The 21707-nt window shown below is 40.9% G+C and overlaps 1 protein-coding gene across 1 annotated transcript in view; it reads left to right on the top strand.

Annotated features, from left to right (window-relative positions):
- Positions 1–3419: 3419 nt before the first annotated feature.
- Positions 3420–21707, top strand: part of SCIN (scinderin) — a gene marked incomplete at its 5' end in the record, with an annotated part of 47928 nt that continues 29640 nt past the window's right edge. The window contains 4 exons of the mRNA XM_084204521.1: positions 3420–3618; positions 7285–7439; positions 8915–9076; positions 21089–21238. Of these exons, the coding sequence (XP_084060647.1) occupies positions 3420–3618; positions 7285–7439; positions 8915–9076; positions 21089–21238 (666 nt within the window). The remainder of the gene's footprint in view (positions 3619–7284; positions 7440–8914; positions 9077–21088; positions 21239–21707) is intronic.

The following is a 21707-nucleotide window of genomic DNA, read 5'->3' as shown; positions in this document are numbered from 1 at the left end:
TGCTGGGAAAGATGCTGGGGCTTAACTTCTGGGATCCCTTTTAGATTCCTTGTGTATGTCACCTGGAAACACCACCTTGTGTTTTTTTGAACCTTCCCCTGACTGGGGCAAAAACCAGAACCCAGGACATTGCATTCTGGTATTCTCATGTATGCACACGCACTGCATATATGCAGTATATGACAGCAATTCTTTGAGGGGAAAGTATCCCTTACTCAATATAGCAAAATACTTAGGAAATAAGTGAGCAAAATTAAATGGCAAAGTTTTTCATAAATCCCTAAATTCTCTGAGTCATACCAAAGCTTTAAATTCAATATATTTCAATCTGCTTTTTCAAGGACTAGATGAGGAGCACGGACATCTTCTAACGCTCCTCTGTGATCTGTCAGGACTTGGGAAAAGAGGCATTTAAAGATGGCCATACCTCAAACAGTGCAGTTGAGCAGGCAGAGAGCTGCATCTTTACCCCATAACTGTGTTCCTGGGCTGTGCCAGCAGCCAACTACATCTGGCCTTCTCCCAAGGAAAAGGTGTGACACAATAATTTCTCTTTGCTACTACAAAGCTAAAACAGTGCTAGGCCTTTGCCATCCTTCTGAGAAAGCCATAGTTTATCAGCAAAATATAGTCTAGTAAATTAGAAAAAAGTTCTTTGAATCTTAAGGTAATCTAAAATTCCATTACAGTGCAATTTCTAATGAGTGTAGTAATTACTGTTTGACCAAGGACTTCTGAGTCACAAAAACAATGTTATTTTTAGTCCTCTCCACTTCAATTACTATGTCAAAGGACATGTAAAAGCACATAAAAAGTAATTATAAATATTCTTTCTGAATGTGCAGCTTTTAAGATACTCCAAAATTTCTCAAAAATTTCACTTGTGTTTAACCATGTTAGAAAGTTCTTGATTATTTAAAAATTTATGAAAATCTGTCTTGTTAACAATGTTAGTTCTTACTTTTGCTGCCAAAAAAGGATGGATCACAACAGGAGACAGTACAACTTTCATTAGAAGTGAGATTGCAAAAGCAAGATTTGCAAACAGTCAAAAATTAACACTGAAGAGCACAAACAAGTATCCTGGCACTTAGGACACAAACTTCAGTCCAAGTTTTTCTTTGCCAGCAGCCAGTAAGTGATTACATAATCCTAATAAGGCAAACTCAGGCATGAGAAAACTGCTGTCAGTACTAACATCCTTTGTGTCTGAGTAGTGCCACAGACACTGAGACAAAGCAATTAAGCTGGTCTTGTGTCTTTAACCTTTGTCCATTGGTGTGTGATACTGGGAATGGTCAATGCTAAACAAACAGCATGCATCTCATGCCAGCAAGAGGCATTCTGCTCAGAGCAGTATTTAGTCTGTAGATTTAAAATTTAAAGCTGTAATAAGGAGATATAAATTTAACCAACCTATTCTGTGCAATCTGTGCATGAACAATTTTATCTTGCCAAGACAAGTAGAACAGTAGAAGGAGACATGAAACTGTGTAACACTGGGCTGGTTTGGGCTCCTGTGTGGGCAAAACAGCACAATTGCAAAGCGAGTTCACCTGGACAACTTCAGAAGAAACAGTAAACCCATACAATTATGGAATACATGGTAAGTTCCACCCTCGCTCACTGAAGCAAACTAAAGCACAACAATGCAAAAGGGCATGCAATTAGAAAACTGCTTAGTGTAATTAAGTGAGTAAAAGTGAACAGAAGAACAACTGACATAAATGTGAGGACAAATTTGAGAAATCACTTTTGAATATTTCAAAGCATTTCTGATACCATATTGAAACTAGAACTACTGGATTTTTTTTTTTTTTTTGCTACTCTTCCTTGTTTGTTTTTTTTTCTTCTTCACATGATGAACATCTTGAGAAAGGTATTTCATTTGGGAATTACACTGTTATCAAACAGGCTTACTGCAGCCCTGGCAGAATGAGGAATAAATGAGGCTTGGCCGTGAACTTGTGAAGGTGAGCTGTACCATGTTCAGCTGGACCTTAGACAAAACAGAGCACACAGAGTTTGCTTTTTTAAACAGTGAAGATAAAGTTGAGGGTGCCTGTGCACCTCTGTCCGGCAAACTGATGAGAGGGTGCCCACCAAAATGGGAAATGATAGTGGGTACACACAATGCAAGGTCCTCTTTTGCCTCAAGACAGTATAAAGAGAAGATGAGAAGATAGTTACATAAATTTCTTAGTTGTGGTGTTCTTTTTTTAACTTCTTTTTTTTTTTTTTTTTCCTCAGCAAAGATGCTCTCCAGCTGCTTTGTTGCATTTAGCAGTGCCTCTCCCACTTGCTGAGGGAGCCCTGATCTGCCTGCGGGTGGATACTTGCACTCTTCTTGTATTAACTTGATAAAGCAAGCCAGTGGGGAAATGAGGAGCTTCGAAACCCATCCAGGTGGATGAAGCTAAACAAAACCCTTTCTAAAATGTATCTTTTGATGTACTGACAACTTGCACTGCATCTGCTTGTATTGTACCCACACTGATCTGCCTATCAATATTAGATGGAAAAAAGGGATTTGCTATAATTTTCATATTGCAATGAAAACTGCAATTGTCATGTTGATGTACCAACGATTTATAAAGGAGACAGACAAGTAAGAAGTGGGTTTTAAACTTTTGGGCTGCTGCACTGTTTTGGATAAACACCAGCAGAACTCTGAGAAAGGGAAATTGATATAAATTCTGGGCTTCATCCGGAATCCCAGATGAAAGATTCCCCCCGTCCCCCGAAAGATTCCTATCAGTATTGAACAAAAGAAATGAGATTACTGGGTGAACGAGAGCTGTGCTCTGCCATTCCAGCCGGGGATGGAAAAGCGCTCCGCCCAAAGTGCAAGCTATAGAAACTCTTTGTATTCTGGCATAAGCAGCTCATACAAGGAAGATGTGATAATTATAGAAGCAAACAGCACAGCCGCGGACACTGGATTAGCCTACCTGTACTTTTTTCCCTTGTCTTTTCTGGGGGTTTCTCCTGTTACTTTAGAATAGAGAAACGTTCTCTGCTTGCAGTGAGGGTGGCTGATTTTTTTATAACACCCTGCTACGGTGCTGAGCACAGACGCAAAAGGGATTCCGGTGAGTTTGTTTTACAGGCGTGTTAAAAACGAGTAACTACAGGACAGCTGAGCCGTCCCCGGGCGCCGCTACAAGGGGTGGGACAGGCGCATCCCCGCATCCCTCCTCACCCGCCAGGGCCGGCCGCTAGGCACACCCCTCCACACCGCCCAGGGCCGGCCGCTGGAAGAAGCGGGACAGGCACATCCATCGCACCCGCCCAGGGCGGGCCGCTGGAAGGAGTGGGACAGGCGCGTCCCTCCTCACCCGCCAGGGCCGGCCCCGCCCGCCCGCCCGGCGATATAAAACGGGCGGTGCAGAGCCTCCGTCGCTTCTCCGCTTCCAGCCATGGCTCCCGACCGGTTCCCGCCGGCGTTCGCCGAGGCCGGGCAGCAGAGTGGGCTGCAGGTGTGGCGCGTCGAGCGGCTGGAGCTGGTGCCGGTGCCCCCGAGCCGGCACGGCGACTTCTTCGTTGGGGACGCGTACCTGGTGCTGCGCACGGAGCGCCGCGGGGACAACGTCGCCTACCGCCTGCACTACTGGCTCGGTAGGAGCGAGGGGCAGCCCGCGGGGCCCAGCCGGCCGCTGAGGGGCTCGCCGGGCTGCAGGGCTTTCCCCGCCCTTCTCAGTAAGGCTGCGGGTGCGAGGCTTCCAGGAGGGGTGCTCGAGGTGGAGGCAGAAGTGGGGCTGCCACCAAGGACCGGGTGGTGCCAAGCGTCATCGCCTCCGATGCTGAGGGACTGAGGGGTGGGACAGTGGGGTGCGGCAGAAGGGTGAAAGCTTGCTCGCTTTGAGGTGGTAGTTCGGGAAAGTACTGAAGTGTTAAAGGCAAATCTTGGCTGCACCCGATAGAGGTTCTGGAGTAAAATCCTGCCTTCACTCACATGAGTAGTTTTCTTGCCTTTATTTCCATCTGGATAAAAATGTCCTCCTGGCCATCTCCCTGTGGTGTTGTTGCCCTGGTTAGCGTCTGGGTGTGCCTTTTCCAGTTAGATTAATTTTGCTTTGATACAGAGATCACATGCAAAGACCCCAGGTTTTCTTTAAAACCTCGTTAATACCAGTCTGACAGCCTCCTGGGATTGGAACCGGGCTGATGTCTTCCACCTTGACTAGCCCACTTTACATCAAAGTTGTGTTTTACGTGACTTCCCCATCTCCTGGAGGTTTCATGTGACTTCCCCATCTGGCGACAGAGTCATCCTGCCACAGTGATTGCTGTTTAGCTGCCTGAAACTTCCTACGTTTTTCTTGTTTTACCAACAAGTTTGTGTTTGTAGGCAATCATCTCAATGAACGCACATAAAGATAGGTGTATTAATGCTAATGTGCTTGAGTTGCTGCAGTTCTCATTGTACTTTTGCATGCGTTGAAAAATAATTGCAGATAGAGCTTGGATTGTTTCTGCATAAATGTTTGAGTGTTGAATTTTGCATGTGTTCAGAGTTTTCCAGCTGGCAAGCATGTTAGTGTCTGTGTCTGGTAAGAGTATAATCATAGATGGCAGTGTGAATGAATTTCTGGCAGAGACTTTTCTGTCAGCAGTGCTGCTAATTAGTAGCAGGGTTTGGTTTTGGGGATCTTTGTTAATGAAGCTGGGTGTCTTAGTGAAGGTCTAGTAGACACATCACAGGGAATGATGTAAGGGCTGTTTGCAGCTCTTGGGAGAGGAAGGTAGAACACTGACTGACATTTGCAGCAATTAAAACCTCATTGCTGGTGGCTGAGGAGCTTTAGCTGTACACATTGATGCATATGTGCTGATGTGGTGCTATCTAGGTAGTCTAAATGGCTTCAGGTGATCTGGGCACCCACTGTTGTTGTGCAGCTGGCAAGGTTGCACAAGGTGCAGCAGGGAGGTTGCACTGCTGGCAAATCCCTTCCTGCTTGCCAGATACTTCAGCAGCGGGGTGAATAATCTCAAAGGCTGCTGCACGCTTAATGGCAACAGGAGACCAGGACTTCAGATAAGGTGTATTGGGAGGGCTCCTCACACTCAGGGCAAAAACTGTAGAATCATGTTGGTATTTTTAACTGATTCACACTGCTGTTATGTACACCACATTTTTCTCTTGTAAGCAAAGACTGTAATTTGTGGGGAGGAAGATCACAATAGGGTCTTTCTGAAGACTTCCCGTAAGTGTCTCTGGACAGCTGCAGCAGTCACTATCAGTCTTTGGCATGTAAAGAAAGAATTCTTGTGATGGGGGAAATGCTGCAGACTTTGGTCTTAGGTACTTACAGGGGCATTGCCATTTGGTGATGCAGTCCTGCTCCTGCTTGTCACCTGTGGTATGTTATTGTGGCAGCCACGTAGGGTGGCTGTGAGTGTGCACGGATTCTGACCTGCAAAAAAGACCCCCAACATCAAATTTTCCTATTACATAGTGACAAAGGTCCTCCTAATTCCTTGCTTAGGCACACCCAAGGGGTTAATAGAAGGTCTAGAGCATGGGAGGATGGTCTGTGACCTCAGTGTGCTGACAGTCTTCACCTGTGCCTGGCATCAGTGGGTTAAAGTGACCCCCCAGTTGTTCTGCCATGCTGAAGCTTCCTATGGGGAAGCCACTGTTTTACCAAGTACCTCACAGGCACTGACGTGCTGTTGAGCTTGGATAATTTCTGAGCAAGCTAACCTGGGTGTATCAACATTGTTGGCATGGCCAAGCAATCAATGTGGATCTGTTTTGCTGCAGCTGTATCCGCTTTTAACATTGTTCAGACATCCTGACTCAGTTGTCTCTACTGGCACTTGAGGGATGCTTTAGTAGCTGTACTAATCCTAAGGAGCTGTCTGGACTTGAAACTATCCTTAATGGAAGCAGCATGCACTGTGCCAGTATGAAAATACTTGTGCAAGTGAGATTGGCCATATCCCACTTTGCATCTTTAATAAAATTACGTATGGTGTTTTTAAACTATTTTTAACCCTTGTCCCCAGAGATGAGTCATAAGATCTGTCCATGTGACCCAGGATCTGTTTGCTAAAAAGTTGTTCTTTCTTCTTTTTATACTCTGGCTTATTTATAGCTGTTTGTGCTTTAGACTGTAAGGTAAATCTGGGTTTCATACAACCTTGAGTAAGTTATGCTTAGACTGATGCTCACTTGAATTTTTTTTAAACGGGATTTCACTGAGCATTTTATTGCATAACAGCTATGAGACCAAGTCTGATAGTAGTTATCTCTTGACTCTGTTCAAAAACCATTCTTATTTAACCCTGAACCCTCTTATGTAATTGCAAGTAGTAATTTAGAAATATCTAGTCTTAATGGATATGATTACCCCTATTTAGAAAAAGAACAAAAACCACAGCCTTAAAACCTCCAAAACTTTACCACCAACTCTGAGGTGGTACCCAGGTCTGAGAAAGCATATTGGAACATAGCAAGTTCTATCATGGAGTGACTGAGAACCAAATGGAAGGCCTCACCTTTCCTTTTTCTTCTGTAGTTACTGAGAAGCCTGTTTTTGTAGACTTGATTCTGTTTGTGCTTTTCTTGAAACAATTAAAACTGCTGAAGATGTTAATCCAAAATGTATGGGCACACATTAAAATCTTTGGTTTTAAATACAGCCTGTTTTCAGCAAGTACAGACATCAGCACGCTAGGTCAAGAGGCTATTTTGCCACAGTCTTGGGAATAGGCTACTCTCTGTAAGGTACAAAACAAAGTGTGACCTCATGAAGCAAATATCTGAGCCCCAAAGCTGCTTTTCTTTCTCCCAGCTGTTCCAGGCAAAATATCTTGCATGCATTGTAGTGTCAAGAGGACTGCTTTTAAATTATTTTGGCTTTATGGTTTGGTGAATTGTTCTTAGAATAATTATATGTTTTACCATCCAGACAGTCCTTTCACATGATTTTTCCTTCTTTGAACTTCTGCTGAAAGTCCAAAAATCATTACAGTGATGCTTGCCATGCTAAACTCAATTAAATTATTCTTTTGTTTGAAGATTCTAAGAGAAGGTGAACTTCACTATTTTTCCCTATTTTTCTTTCCTTGTGAATGCAGTTCTTCAAGTAGTCAAGAAATGGTCTGGAAGATCATGTTACTTGGTGGTGCACAGGGCTGTGATTCACGTCTTTATTTCCACATAAACATGGGTTATACAACCTGCTGAAGGCAGTGTCCAGTTGTTGCAGAAATAATTTCTCCAACAGAATTCAAAACTATATTAATATGTTATTGACATATTTCCTTTTATTTCAGGGAAAGAATGCACCCAAGATGAAAGTACAGCTGCAGCTATCTTTGCTGTTCAAATGGATGACTATCTAGAAGGAAAGCCTGTGCAGAGTAGAGAAATTCAAGGATATGAGTCTAATGAGTTTGTGGGTTACTTCAAGGGAGGCATTAAATACAAGGTAAAGAGTCTGTCAAAATGCATTCTGAAATTGTATGTAACATTTTTCGCTGCATAAAAATAAAATGTTTTTCTTTGTAAATAGAGGTTTTAAAAATAGTTTATTAGTGCTCTCTGGGTTTAGATCTGAACCACCCACCTTAAAACATAGGGATCCAGTGTTTGTACAGAAAGCAGCAGCTTGTTTGTCAGCACCTCTTCTGATATGTGAAAACCTTTCCCATTTTTTTTTCCCCAAAATAAAGCTGTCCTAAGATTTCATACTAATGTGTCTAAGAGAGTTCACTGTAGGGACTCTCTGTCTGGGTGGTGTTAAATCTCACAGAAATAATTTGTCTTGCAGGCCAAGTATTTTTGTTCAAATGCAGAACCCAATTTGCTCAAGTGGTTAGAAGCATTAATAGAATGGAAAAGAACAGAACTTCATTTGAATATAAAAATGATGTTTTTGCAGTCCTACTGCAGTTTTTTTCTGAAGTAGATAAAACAACCTCTCAAATTTTTTGAAAAAATTTAGCTTTTGGAAAGGTGTAGTGTCAGTGTCCTTGTGTCACTTCCAGAAGCTGAATAGCTGAAAAGTAACTTTTTTTAATATCAACATCTGTGGGGTTTTTTTTAAGAATAAAGTAATATATCTCCTGAGAATATCTCTATAGTAGAAGCTGTGGGAGCCATGGCTCATTCAGCCTTTTCCCCCCATTATGAAGGTTTGTAACTGCTCTCTGTCTACACAATCAAGCTTTTAACTCTGCGTAAGTAAGGCTGGCAGTGATGCACCCTAACTTCTACATTTTAGGTGGGGTTTTTTTGTAATTTCAAGAGCCACCCTCTGTTCCAACACAAGGTCTGGGTCTCCCAGAGGAGTGGAGAATGCTGCCTCACAGAGGCAGACATCCAAGCCAGTTTACAGGATTATGCTTATGTTTACACTCACAGATTGTAAATCAGCAGTTTGCTCTCACTTCCCCTAGTTTGGTACTCCTTGCCAGGTTGACTCTTAAGTTGCAAATATTCCTTTCATAAAATTGCATCCATCCATCTACATGTAACCACGTACTAAAACCACCTGGACCTCTGAGATTCAAGTTTGAAAAACTTCAAAGGGAGCTGCATATTTCTCTGCTTTTCCTCAGTCCTTGACTTTTGCCCTAACAATGTGGTTCAGTATTATCTGGTCCTCTGAAGGAGGCTGGAGAGTGCTGTAAATTCTGTGCTTTCACTTTTGCTATTTATCTGAAAACCCTCTGAAGGAGGGTGATATCTGCTCCCTTGGCTAAAGGCTCACACCTGAGAGCTTAGCAGCAGTGGTGTCTGTCTGGTCTGTGGTCAGCACTCTTAAACAGTGCAGTACTTTGGCTTGCTTCTCACTACATAAGCTATTTTTTTCCACTGCTAGCTCCTCATCTGTAGCAGAAAACGTAACTTTGCAGAAATGAAGCTGAAACAAAGCTGACTGCTTTGTTTTGTTTTATTCAGGCAGGTGGTGTTGCTTCTGGATTTAATCATGTTGTTACTAATGATCTGAGTGCCAAGAGGCTGTTGCACATCAAGGGCCGGAGAGTTGTAAGAGCCACAGAAGTCCCCCTGGCTTGGGCAAGCTTCAACAAAGGAGATTGTTTCATTATTGACCTTGGAAATGTAAGTATTTTGTAGAGCAAAACACTGAAAAGCAAGAATTGTATCCCTTCCAAGGTTTGAGTCATCCCCTAAAATGCAAAACTGATTTTTGTCACTCATGTGAATAAGCAGAAAATCTGCTTTAGAAAATTGGTTTTAGTGTCACACCACTTTAAAGGTTTTAAACTACCCTAAATGTTTCCTGAAGCGTGCACAGATTATCTGTCAAGAAGCAGTTCTCTTTCCCAGAGAGGAAGGGGTTTTTCACTACTGGTGTTTGAGCAGCTTAAACATTTCGCTGTAAGTCCAGTCTGACTTTGGCACTCTCTACCAGATGAATGGGATCAGTCCTGGTTCAGAGCAGAACGCGGATTCAACCATCTTCTTAAGAGCATTTTTTCACAGTCATCAAACTTTGATAGTGACAGTAGACCCTAAAGAAATAGCTGCAAAAATGATTATAAAACTAGTTGAATATTTCAAGAGATCACTTGAGAAGCAATCCTTCAAGGCTTCAAGGCTTTCTGCTGAAAACAAGTAGAGATGGCACAGAAGAATATCAACACATCAGAGAAGATAGTTCTGCTTGCTTCAAATGGCTTAAAGTGTAGTGCTGTCACCTCAGAATACATGAGATTTTCTGATTCTAAGGATAGCAGCTGGGATGTAGTCCACACTAATTGGATGTTAGTTACCAATTTGAAATTATACTCACATGTATAAAATGGAAAACATGTGAAAGGAAATAGTTTATCTGCAGTTGATTTTAACTGTAGTGTTTCACAAGGAAGTGGTCAGCTGCTTCAAGATCAGAGTTCCCCTGACCTATTGAAAAATGGGCTCTGCTGAATTCATGGTCTGCATTTTCTCTGAAATAAGAAAATTCGTGGTTTCTTTTTTCTCTGAAAGCATCCCCTCGCATGATAGTTGAAGATAAGCAGTGTAGCTACTTGATACCAATATATCTTTGATTTTTATTATGCTTCACAGCCTCCAGATGGAACACCAAATAGTGTTTTTTGAATATTATCCTATTCTTATGTCAGTGTGGTTTAATCATGTGGAACAGCCTGGTGATCCGTATCCAAAGTAATATCTCAATGTCACTTGGCATAGAAGACCCAAATCATCTATTCCCTTTGAGGGTTAATCCATGGGAGATGGGGGGTTTGGAACTAAACATTGCTAGATAATGCTGCTTTTGCAGTAAGGCGGTAATTTGACTTGAGTTTTCTGCAGTCAACCTTCCATGGACATGGTGTAGAACTGGGTGTACTCCATGAATTCAACTTGTCCTGACCCTTATTGTGCTGCAGTTACCCAGATGACCTTGAGTAATTACTCAGGCCACACTGCAGGCATGGCAATGTCTCTGATGAAATGCACTATGAATGTGTTGCAGTGTCACATGTGTAGCTTGGGGCCCATCCCTTTTGGTGAGAGGAGAGTGCCCTCGCTAAGCAATTTAAATGTAATATAGAGTTAGAGTCTTTACCTGATACTGAATGTACATTGGGAGCCTTTTCCTTTTCTTATAGTGTAACATCACTGGTTTCTGAGTCACTGTTTGACAAGACAGAGGTCAAGCAGCAATGCAACACTGTGCCTTTGCAAGAAAGATTAGATGTGAACAACACCTAGATCCCTTTTTTCTTTTTTTTTGCCATTCTATGGGAAATGTCAGTCAAATCACATGTCTAATGCAGTTCTTGGTCTTGTCATGTCAGCTGTGAAAGAGAGATGGGTTTTTCTGGATGTACTGACAAGTTAAGGAAAAGAGTGTTTTTAGCATCTAGATATTCATAGTCACAGGTTATTGCGTAAACCAGACCATGCTTGTGGGAGATGAAAATGGGTGACATAGTGCAGGATGATGATATACAAGTCTAGTGAAGTACCTCTAATTAAAGTGTGGTAGAAAATACAATGTCACAGGAGAAACTTTGCTCAAGTTTTATAAGAACTATGTTTCAACCTGAAATAATTGTGCTTCAGGTTGACATTTTCCATGACTAAAGGCCCGTTGTAAATGAGGGAGGCTTTATTAGTCTTTACAGGAGCTCTTAATTGCATTTAAGGTTCCTTTGAAGAAAGAAAAGTATTTTCACTAAAGTAGATTCCATTACTTAACAATTGAAATAAAATTAATCTTAAATAGGGTTGCTTCTGAGTTTTGGTATTTATTGCAGACCACTGCAGACTCATTGTCTAAGAATAATGGGCAGTAATTGCATAAAATAATGAGCTTATGGTCAGTGCTTTTAATATCAAATTATTTTAGTGTGTCAAATAAGATGAATTTCCAAGACTTACTTTCCCCAGTCTCTTACCTATCCAGAAGGATGGTCTCCATGGAATTGAAAAATTGCTTGTGCTGTCCATTTCCTGTTATATTTGATCAATCTGCTTATCTAATATAATAAAAAATTATTTCAGTTTGCCCATTATTCTCAGTTACTGCAGTATTTTAAACTCATGGTTTGAACAGATAAGATAAAATTATGAAAGATAATAATGAATAGTAATAAAATCATTATTTATCACTAGGATTTCCTTTACAGGGATACTGCTTTAAGAAAAACATGTGTGTGGGCATTTCAAGCTAGGTTCACATATTTACAGTTCAAGTTCTGAGGTTTATCTCATACCTAGATCATAGAATAGTTTTGGTTGGAAGGGACCTTTAAAGGTCATCTAGATCAACTCCCCCTGCAATGAGCTGGGACATCTTCAACAAGCTGAGGTTGCTTTGAGCCCTGTTCAGCCTGACCTTGAGTGAAGGTTATTCTATCTTGATCCAGCCTTCTAAGTTGTTGGAGTCAAACCTTGGCTGGAAATAAGATCCAAAAGTAGCATTCTAACCGCCTGCCTCCTGACAGTCTCTCTCTCTCTCTCTTAAAAGTGGGTGGGATTCCATGGGGCCGTGTCCCATGTGCACAACTCAGCACCTTGGCTGCTCTGTTACTAAACCACATTTACAGCCCTTCAAATCCCTGCCCAGGTCTCATCCTGCCTCCTTTGAACTCTCTTGGCTGGAAGAGAAAATAGCTGCAGAAGGCAGAGAAAGCCCTGTCTGTGCTATAAGGGGAATTGTTATCTGTGGGAAATGCATGAAGACCTTTTAGTCAAGCAGTCTTCTGTAACACCATGAGCTGTGACTGTAGTGATCTTCCTTAGAGGGAGTGATGCAGGAGAGTGCTGGGATGCCAGACCCTGATTTAAGCTGGGGTGTGTTTTCTGCATGGGATTTCCATGACAGCTCTTTGGTGAACCTGGGAATCTCTCTGTAAGGGAGCCTTTGGCAGACAAGACAAGTGCAGGGCAGTTGCTGAGAGGGCCTGGAGTGGAGCACACCTTCCTTTGTCAGGTGCTGCTCAGTGCATCTTGCCCAGGTGTAGCTCTGCTCAAGGCTTCCCAGGAGCTGCTGTTTTCTGCCACACAATCACAGAATATGGTAAGTTGGAAGGGACCTGCAAGGATCATAAAGTCAAACTCTTAGTCCCACACAGGACAGCCCCAAGAGTCAAACTGTGTGTCTGGGAGCATTGTCCAAATTACTCTTGACCTCTGTCACGCTTGTTGCTGCAACCATGTCCCTGAGGAGCCCATTCCAGTGCCCAACCACCATCTGGATGCAGAACCTTTTTCTAATATCCAACCTAAACTCCTCTGATACAATTTCGGGCCACTCCCTCAGGTCCTGACACTGGGCACCAAAAAGAAGAGATCAGTGTCTCCCCCTCCTCTTTCCCTCAGGAGGAAGTTGTAACTGCAATGAGGTCTTCCCTCAGTCTCCTCCAGGATGAACAGACCAAGTAACCTCAGCTGATCCTCATACAGCTTCCCCTCAAGGCCCTTCCAATCCTGTCCTGAACTATTGCTGGTATCCCACCTGAGAGGCACCAGGGTGGGTTTGACAGTTCTTGGTGGCCTTAAACTGCTCTGTGCTGCCCTTTACCTCCAGATGCAGCTCTCCCTGTTCCACCCCATCCTCCAGCCACCTCCCCTTAGACACAGTCCTTTTGTCTTCCTTCATCACCAAGACAATTGTCAAAACAGCAAGGAGCAGGAGGACATGGAAAATAGTCACAGAAGGCAGGGGGAAAGATGAATCACTGTGCCATTTAGTTAATAACACACATACAATTTTCAAGGCTATTGTTTAGTATTTATCTAGATGCATATATAAACATACTGTATATGTATATTTCTGATAAGATGTGCTGAAGACTTTCCTGTCTTTTGTCAATTTTCCTGGTTTAAAGTGGGAAGGAAGCTTGTCAGTATTGTGAAATTATCCCTGTGTATATTGATGTATGCTGGTTATTTATGAAACTGGAGTGTTGAGATATGTCAGTAATTTGGGTGGTTATCAAAACATGGAGCAGAAATAATGGGAGTAACAATAAAATAAAACAACATTAATTGATCAGCTGATTTTATTCAATGCTTCCCAACTCAGTTTGGGAAGCCCTGCTGTAGGAAGGCTGTCTGAAATTGTATCCATAGTGACCAGCAAAAATATTCTTTGTGTGTGTTTGGATAGAGCTTTGTGAAATGTAAGTCTTGACTCTCTGTGTTTGATTAGTCTCTTGATGGGGGACAGCAGCAGTGCCATGATCTGGGTGACTGCAAAGGGCAGGCAGAGAGCTGTGCACTGCTCAGCCTTCTCAAAGAAATGAAGAGGCAGTTGTTAAAATAAGGGGGTGAAGGGCAATGTGTGATAACTACCACTGAATTTTCAGCTTGGGCCTGATTGCAGCTGGAAAGTTTTGTCAGTACAATAAAAATTCTCCAGGCAGAACATCACTCTCCTCCCAAAGGAAGAGTGCAGCTTGGTGAGGTGATAACTACAGCTCAAGCTAATTGAAGTTTGATGGTAAAGTGTACTCAGTTGTCTGTTCTTCCTATTCCTATAGTGGTGCTGATAAACTGATCTATGAACAGCCAAGAGGTTGCTGGTTTGAAACCTAAGAGCCTACAATATTCTTAGAAACAGCTTGTGCTATCTAGCAATCAATATATGTATTTCTCAAGGGCTTCATGAATCCAAGTGAAAATTATGAAGTTAGAACTCAAAAGTATGAGACTGAATAGAGTTTTTATCATAATCTGTCAGTATGTTCCTAATAGAATACATAAGTACGTCAGAAGAAGAAAAATTGCTGCCTTGCAACAAAGACACTAGAATAAATGCACAAGGCAAAAAGGCTGGCTTTTTATGCAGCTGCTTTTCATAACAACTGTTAACTTCGTGTAGGTTAAATTATGTTTACAAAAAGAAAAGTAACTTCTGCTTTTTAAAGAGCAAGATAACAGATACTTGCTTTAGGATCGTGACCATGGGCTGTGATTCAGCGTCACACTGCAACCTCAATCACAGTTGTCTTGGTGGTTTTTGTAATCTTCTTCCCTCACTACTTCTTTTAGGTGGCTTTGCTTCTCTTCCATTGGCTAAAGCAGCTCACAACAGACATATTAATTGCTTTAATAAGCAAAGTCACTGTTAAGGTATAAACAGGGCTGGAAAAGCAGATTCTTGCATTTTTCCATTCATCACTGCACATTTTTAGTTGCTTTCCCTGGCTCTAACAACTGACTCATGTAGGTTTTCCATTCACACGTTTCCTCCCACAACTAACCTCTTCTCCAGTTTCCCCTAGCTGAGAGTTGAACTATTGCTCATGCTGCAGCAGGGAGCTGCCAAACAAGTAGCTGAGCTTGAAGAACTAAAGTGATTAGGTTCTTTATTAACTTATTAACAGCATTAAAATGTTGTTCTGTCTATAAAATGTGTATCTTGGTAAGCAAGCATCCTAATTTTTCTGTAATTCTGTGAACCAGTTACCCAGCAGTGTAAATGCCAGCATTCTGGAAATTGCTATAGTCTCAAAGGCATCAGATGGAGGCGGGGGGGGGGGAAAGTCCTTTTGCCCCCTACTTCCATTCAAGTATTCAGAGTATGGATTTTTCTTCATACTCTATGGACTGGAAAGTTGCCCCTCACCCCCACTTGTACACAGAAAAGTAGCTGAACCAGAGCTCATTGTTTAAGTTTCAGATGGACTGGACACAGATGTATCCACAAGGATTCAGTTAAGTTAGTTTTCTTCCTGATGTGGTAAGGAAATCCAGATGTTTTGCTGCTTGCTTTGCAGCTCCTGTTGTTTAGAATTAAGATTATCCTGGTATTGACCCCTTAATCCACTGTGGTATAGCAAAACCTCTTCCTAGTGCCTACTAGCAAAACAGGTGTGAGAGGAAAAATGAATGTACCAAGTGCATGACTCTGCTATATCTGACTTATTTTTAGTCTGAAAATTTGTTCCGTTTGAGTCAAATGGGAGACTGCAAAGACTGGTTACAAAGACACTATTGTAATTTTACTAGTAATTTTAATTTTTTTTTTTAGCTCATGGTGGCCTCGGAGGTGTTCTGGCTGAATGACTTTGGAGTTTGTTTTGGATTATCAAAACTCCTCAACTTTCAATGGTTCACTGTATTGCAGTTTCAACAAAGTTAGATTTTATGGATATGTGAAATGAGAGGATTTTTTTCCTTGCCTGTGTCAAGAATTCAACAGTCAAGAAAGGGAAAAGTGAATAATTTAAGGAGAAAAATGCATTCAGCAGCCTGTATTAATCTGGTTGAATCCAAACATTCTTAATACATACATATTGTTAGTTCCTTAAAAAACCTGGATGTCAGTAAACTGACAAAAAGCGCTGCATTGCAGTTGTTTTTGTTCAGTTATTTTCCCCACCATGTGGATTTTGTTTTCTTGATTTAGCACTTTTCTGTACTTAAAAAAACCAGAACAAAAACATTTAAAAAGTTCCACACTCTTACTTTAGGGCTCTCGTTTTATTTCCAAAACCTTGGTGTTTGAAATACAAATACCAACATAATGTGCCACTGTTTTACAAATACTTAGAATTAAAGGCATTGGAAGTATTTCTGTTGTTTGCAGTTCACATACATGCTTTTTTTCCCAATTTATTTCTATTTTGTATTGGCCTTTCTTCTTTGAACATATTAAGTTTAATTACAGAACTGGACTTTTAACCATCTAAAAGTAACTCATGCCTTATCAGAGCAGCTGTTCACTAATGACTGTGGAGAATCTCAGCTGAGTGCCTGCCCATTATTTTGATAGTAGCATGATAAGATGTGTATAAAGCTTTGCCAATATTCATGTGTGTTCCATCTGCCTCTAGCATTGCTGGGCTTTTTTTTTCTGCTTCCTTCAGGAGGTGAGTACTTAGGAGTGCTGGCTCTTTTGGGGTTTCCTACATCACAGCTCTTCTCCTGACCCACCCATCAGCCTTACAAGCCTCATCAGCCTTTCTTCCTATGTGGGCAAAGGTGAACAGGTCTAAGGTGTTTCAGGGCCTCCAAATAAAGAATAGAGGCATGCCAGCTTGTGATGCTTTAAGTTCTTCTCTTAATGGAAGTTGAAAGTTTATTTCAATATTTTAAGGTTAATGAGACTTTAACATTTCACTGTTATTTTCTACCTAAATGAAAGTTTCACCACAAATTATTTCTAATTAGCGTTTTGAAACCTGTTTAATTTGTTTAGTTTTTTAATATCTCTTCATGTAAGAGAATGCAAATCAGCAATTACAGTAGAGGCCTGGAAATTAGTAGATATTTCAAGAGACATACAGGTTTGAAAGACTTACATGTTTAGGGCATGTTTGACTAGAGAAAAATAGCTTTATGGATTTAAGCTTCTTGGCTTCTCCTGTTATTGTCCTGGCTAACATCCACAAAAATGACCACAAAAAATCTATGAAAGAGAGTATATTTTCATGTGACTCCAGACTAACAAGGCTGCCAGTTGAATACAGAGGTGGCTATGTGTTGGAAGGGAAAAAATTGGTTTTTATGTCACTTCTGAAATAAGTGATTTTTTTGTTTGTTTGTTTTTCCTTCTCTTACTCTGCATGCCATTTGGGGCTGGAGCAGGGAGCAGGAGGTGTACTTTCACAGTCCCTCTCCCATACAGGGAAAAGTGCCAAGGTGCTCTTGCTCAGGGTTCCACATGAGCCATGCCTCGTCATCCTGATGCACAGCTTCTCTGTAGAAGCTAAATGCTGGGTCATTTTTAATGTGCTGTAGAAATTTCATGTGACTTGCACAAGGTCACTCTTGGGTCAGAAGCTATTTGAAGTAAGAGCAGTGAATTCTGACACTCTGTGGGTGGAAGACCAAACTGTTTCCCCAAAATGTGGAGTTGAGGGGAGGGCTCATTCTGACCACAGTGTGCATGTCACCGACCCAGCTTGCCTTCCCAGCCTCACTCAGGGGCTCTAGGGTAGTCACTGTTTCTTGTTATAACATTTTTCATTTTAAGGTTATATTCATTGCAGTGTTACTCATTATATTATATTTATTCAATATTACTCAATATACTGTATTCATTAAAATGTTAGTTTCATTACAACATTATTCATTATAATGTTTTCTTGCCCTCAGCAGTTAATTGTCCCACCATGATAACCATATGGATACCAAAGTACATTAATATAGGGTATCTCCCTCAGAATTCTGTTAAAGAGGTTTAAAAAAGTAAATACTACTAATGCAAACTTCTGAAAATAAACCGGGCTTGGCACAGGAATTACTGATGAATGAAGCTCTTTTATTTTGAGGGGAGTGAACACTTGAAGTCTGTTTTCATTTTAATGGAAACATTTTTTGTCAACCTGCCAGTTCCAAATAAAGTTAGCAAAACAAACCTAAAAATAGTGAAGGTGTAGTACAGCTAGGAAATTCTGAAAGTAGTGAGTGAGCTGAAGCTCAATGCCATATTTTGCCCCTAGTTGAGCACTTTATATGTCTAAAAAATAAATACATGAATAACAAAATATGACCCAAAAGCTCGATGATTTGTTGGATATGGTTAGATAACTAATTGACTGTATTTCAGGTAAATCCAGGTCTAAATATTAGCCTTCTCAAGAGGTGGCTTTAACTTCTAAAACTCTTCTCCTGGTTTTAAATTGTTGAAGAACTGGATCTGCCTAGAGGTTGAAACAGATAAGTTATGTCAGGAAGGCAGACTTGTAGATATTCAGGTTCTCTGTTGTGAGGCCCCAAAATTAGATACATGGAAAATGAGATGATTTGAGTTCAGAAGAGAAAACTAATTAAATCCAAGCTCCTGAAAGCTTCTAGCACTGAATTCTTAAGATATTTTAGTGATCATAGTAAATGCATTACCATATTATGTATTTTGGGACATTTTCATGGCCTGTGGCTGCCTGTGTCCTTCTATTTGATTATACAGTACATGAAGTTTAACTTTCAGGCTTTTAATAAAGAATAGTGTCTTTATTCTCTAGTGCTAAAAAGAAGCAGATTCTTATTTCTCTGGCTTTTAAAATCAGTATTTTTCAAATAACCACATAAAATGGAGCTTGTGAATCTTGAGATCAAGAGTATTTTCAGATACTGCTTGTTGATTTAAGTGATGGCTTATGCAGAAGAAGAAAACTTGGAACATTATTTTTAAGGGAAATAATGAAGCCTGTAAATTTAAAAATCTGAAATCCATTACTGGTAGATTTTTAAAGGTCCTTCTCCTTCCTCAGGCTTATTTGAAGCCTAGAGCCTGTGGACTGTAGGAGAGCTCAGTTTAGTCACTTGCTGGCTGAAGGCAGACAGGGAGAATAAACTGTGATTGTGGAGTAACTTGGGTACAGTGGGGTCTTTAGGAGAGGCTAAGAAAATAAAATATGAATTTATTGTCCAAGAGAAGTCAAGGTCTTTGTAATTTGCAGTGGCAGTTCAAGTCTCACCATGTCCTTTGTGGTCAGTACGGCACAAATATGCATTTTGTAAATGCAGCTCCTTGTTTGAGGTTCTATCACCAGTTACCAAAAAACCAAGAGAAAGCCAATGGGTACAACTGAAGCTGCACTTCCAACCTTTCTGAAACAGCAATCTCTACCAATTGCCACATTGACACTGAGATAAGGCAATAGCTGCCTTACCTCTTTCCCTATAAAGAATTCATGTTTATTGCTGCAGTATCTTTAGTGACTCCTGTTTTCTCACATATTATTGCAAATAAGCTCAATTGGTGGGATGCAGACCAAAATGAGAATAAAGCTAAGGAGTCTGTGTTGTGGAAAGTCTTCATGAATTTGGTAGAAAACGGCTGAAGCAGTGCCTGGCAATAACAAATGTACTAAAAATCTGCTCAGATTGGAATGTTTTACTTTCTGTGCATTCGGTTCTTCAGAAAATTGTTTCCCTAAGTTTGGCAGACATTTTATTTTCCTGGGGAAACGTAGAAAGTCAGATTTAAGATAAGGTTCAGACCTGACACCAGCTATGTCTCCAGATTCTGGATGCTTGGTAAACTGACAGTGCTTAAACTAGAACTTAGAGGCAGTTTTTAAATTTAAGCCTACAGTCAAGTTGTTAGAGGCAAGCTGAAAACCTCACAGCTTTCATTGCATAGCATCTGCAAGTTGAAAAGGATAGAGTTCTGTCAATCTGTGGGGTAATCCTGACAAAGCTTAAAACTTTGTCTTTGAAGAGATGCTTTTGAAGGGGGGAAGGGAGGTTGGAAGGGAACAGTGAGATCACTGAGATCTCACTGTGGGGGGTTTTGTGTCCAAACTGGTGAGAAGCAACTGTTGGAAGTTACTAGTTCTGTTTTGTATACAGATGGCATGAATGCTAGCGGTCTTCTAAAACTCTGCATCTGCTAGTACTGAGAAGCTGTGCTTCATCCCTCACTTATCTCAAACCACCCTTTCAAGTACTATTAAAGACCAACAGTGGTCAGCAGAAATAACTTGATTTTTTTTTTATTATTAAGTAGATTTTCATCTGAAATCTTAAGTTTTATACAGTTGTATATACAACATAAAACTAAGCCCAAGTAATTTATTCAGTGAGGCCTCTGATTAAAATTTGCATTGCTGATGAACACAAACCAGTTGGATCTTATTAAAACTGGAAAAGACTGTGTACCTTTATTGCTGTACTATTTGAACTATTTGACACAATCATGTGAAGAATCAAATTACCTTCTTCCAGGAGAAGGTGGGGGAAGCAACCAGCCAAAATGAGTCATTCCCTTGGACTGGCTCCTTCCAGCCCAGCCTCTAGTATCCCTGCAGCTTATGTTATGCTTTTTGTTAGTAATTTTCATCAATGAAAATCCTTCGAGTTCTGCATGAATAATGGGGATTGCCTTAGTCTGTGTGGCTGAATCAGGTGACCTGTTTTAGGCTGGTTCTGGTGTCTCTCTTTCCTGAGAGGTGCCCTGGGAACATGCTGCATTCTGCAAAAGATCAGCAAATAAAATCTGGATTGAAAGATTTAACTGTATTTTAGTAACCCATGCAATCTGAATCTTCCTTGAGATTTTGAAATTAATTTGTTTCTTGATACAGGTGAGTACCAGCACTGCTGAAGAGGAACTGACATATAAAATTTGTAGTAGCAAATTTAGGAATTCCCGGTTCTTTAATTAGCTAAAGCTCTGTATGTAATTGGGATAAAACTCAGTCAAACCAAAACTCTGACTATTCTGAGCTCTAGTGATCTCTTAGTTATGTGGAAGCTAAATTATATTATGTAAATATCTTGCATATTACAGCATCACAGAATGAAATAGGTTGGAAAAGATCTCTGAGATCACTGAGCACCATCTTGTCAACAAGACCACAGCACTAAATGCCAAATCCTGTCTTTTCTTAACATCTCCATGGGTGTGATTCCACCACCTCCCTAGGCAGCCTATTCCAATGTTTATTTTCCCTTTCCATGAAGAAATTTCTTCTAATATCCAACCTAAATTTCTCCTGGTGCACTTCAAGACTATGTCATAGATACTGCAAATATCTACGTGATTGAGCAGCTCTCTTCTAGAAAGTACTTCTGAAAGATGTAGCTTCACTGATGTTCTGGTGGTTTAGATCCAGTAGGCTAATTATTAATGAAACTAATTCCATAATTTTGCTGTGTTGGATCCTGTTGCTGAAGTGTGTGTTCTTTTCATTATTTCAGGAGATCTATCAGTGGTGTGGCTCAGCATGCAATAAGTACGAGCGGCTGAAGGCCACGCAGGTTGCTGTTGGCATTCGGGACAACGAACGGAATGGAAGGTCTAAATTAATTACTGTGGAAGAAGGGAGCGAGCCAGAACGCCTCATAGAGGTACTGTAATGTGCAAACTTGTTGCTGACATAGCTGTGAATAAAAAGTTTTCCCACCTCAGGAGCTAAATCAGATTGGGCTAATGCTAGGAAGACAGATGAACGGTATAGTAGGCCAGTTTATACCTTTTCCTTCCTTCCTTACCCAGGCAGTGTGAAGTTATTTGGGCATTACAGTCTAGGATAATTAATCATCTGAGAATACTTTTACAAGAATAAATGTTTGCTTTATTGAGTTAGCTGTAAAGTGACTGAATTAACACTATGCCTCACAATAGAGCACGCCATCAGCTCTGTGTAAGGAAGGAGCATCCAACAAGGAAAGCACAGCACCAAACAAGGAAAGTCACAGAATTACTGTATGTAGAAAGTAAAAGAATGTGGCAAATTGCATATTGATTTGGCTGGGTGCCAAGCACACTGCTTTGCATGCTTTAGCTTCTATTTCAAGATCATGTGCACGTAGCCTC

The sequence above is a fragment of the Fringilla coelebs genome, assembly GCF_963513975.1.
Source record: "Fringilla coelebs genome assembly, chromosome: 1".
Classification (NCBI taxonomy): Eukaryota; Metazoa; Chordata; class Aves; order Passeriformes; family Fringillidae; genus Fringilla; species Fringilla coelebs.
This window is presented reverse-complemented; position numbering and strand designations above follow the sequence as displayed.